General features: G+C 38.2%; 1 protein-coding gene across 1 annotated transcript in view; it reads right to left on the bottom strand.

Moving 5' to 3' along the window:
• Window positions 1–307: 307 nt before the first annotated feature.
• The window catches only part of LOC129223020 (serine/threonine-protein kinase 16-like), an 8,796-nt gene continuing 8,117 nt past the window's right edge, over window positions 308–986 (bottom strand). Inside the window, exon 6 of the mRNA XM_054857584.1 lies at window positions 308–343. Within this exon, the coding sequence (XP_054713559.1) occupies window positions 308–343 (36 nt within the window). The remainder of the gene's footprint in view (window positions 344–986) is intronic.

Raw genomic sequence — 986 nt, 5'->3', positions numbered from 1 at the left:
TTTAGCATTCACTAGCTTTCTCTTTGAATTTTTATTGCTTTGTGCTCTAAATAATGGTGTGCAAACGTAAACTTAAGGATTAAGGAAAGGTAGAAAGTGATAACTGAAAGAAAATTTTAGAAAAAACTGATTTGGGATGCTGAGGCACTCCAAATCAGTTTTATCACTCAATCAGCTCTCATGATCTCTTTCATCACTGTTAAGTGTGCGATCTCTCTTAGTTAAAAAAAAAAAAATTCTAAATCATGCTGTACAGCAGCACCTACTACTGGGCAGTGGTGGCCTGATTGGTAAGGCATCAGACTTGTTACCTGATGCTGGAGGGTTCCAGGTTCGCTCCTTGCTGGTCAAAGATTCATTGTCTTCATTAATGGTAACTGGGGGATGTTAAATATGTTTGTAATCACTAAGTCCTCGAAATGAAACAATACCTCTGGGGGTGCTGGGCCAGGGATTGCTAAGTTTCTGGTCTGGTTCAAAAAATCAGCTGTCTTCAGGGTCCCATTCAAGAACTGGTTAAGCCATAAATAGTGGCAGGTACGGGATGACTCTGGAGTGAAAAAGCACCCACTAGTACTACTAGTACTATCTGAGAGGTCTAACTACCATTTGAACTTGTTACCTCAAATTTTTAATTTCGTCACTTACATCTCTTTGCTTCTCGCTGTTTCAATTGTGCTTGAGTTATTGAAATAGCTGCTAATCCTCCTGAGATGCCCATAGGTTTCAAGTGTTGTGCTAGCTATATTATAATAATGGCATTGTAGTAATGGCAATCCCTGTAGCAATGCAATGCCAGTCAGATACTTTAGGAGGTCCGCTGACTATATCTGAACAGTAAAGAGTTCTTTAATTGAAAAAAAAAAAAAAAGCTTGAAATTCTGTCTGTAACAAATTGCCATGTTAAGCTCAGGTTGTGGAAACTTTTTTCAGACTGGAAGTATACAATTTTAGGACCTTAAAGTACTTTTGGTTGTCTATACGTT

Source organism: Uloborus diversus, chromosome 5, assembly GCF_026930045.1.
Source record: "Uloborus diversus isolate 005 chromosome 5, Udiv.v.3.1, whole genome shotgun sequence".
NCBI lineage: Eukaryota > Metazoa > Arthropoda > Arachnida > Araneae > Uloboridae > Uloborus > Uloborus diversus.
Note: the sequence above shows the minus strand (reverse complement) of the source record. Positions and strands in the feature narration are given on the sequence as shown.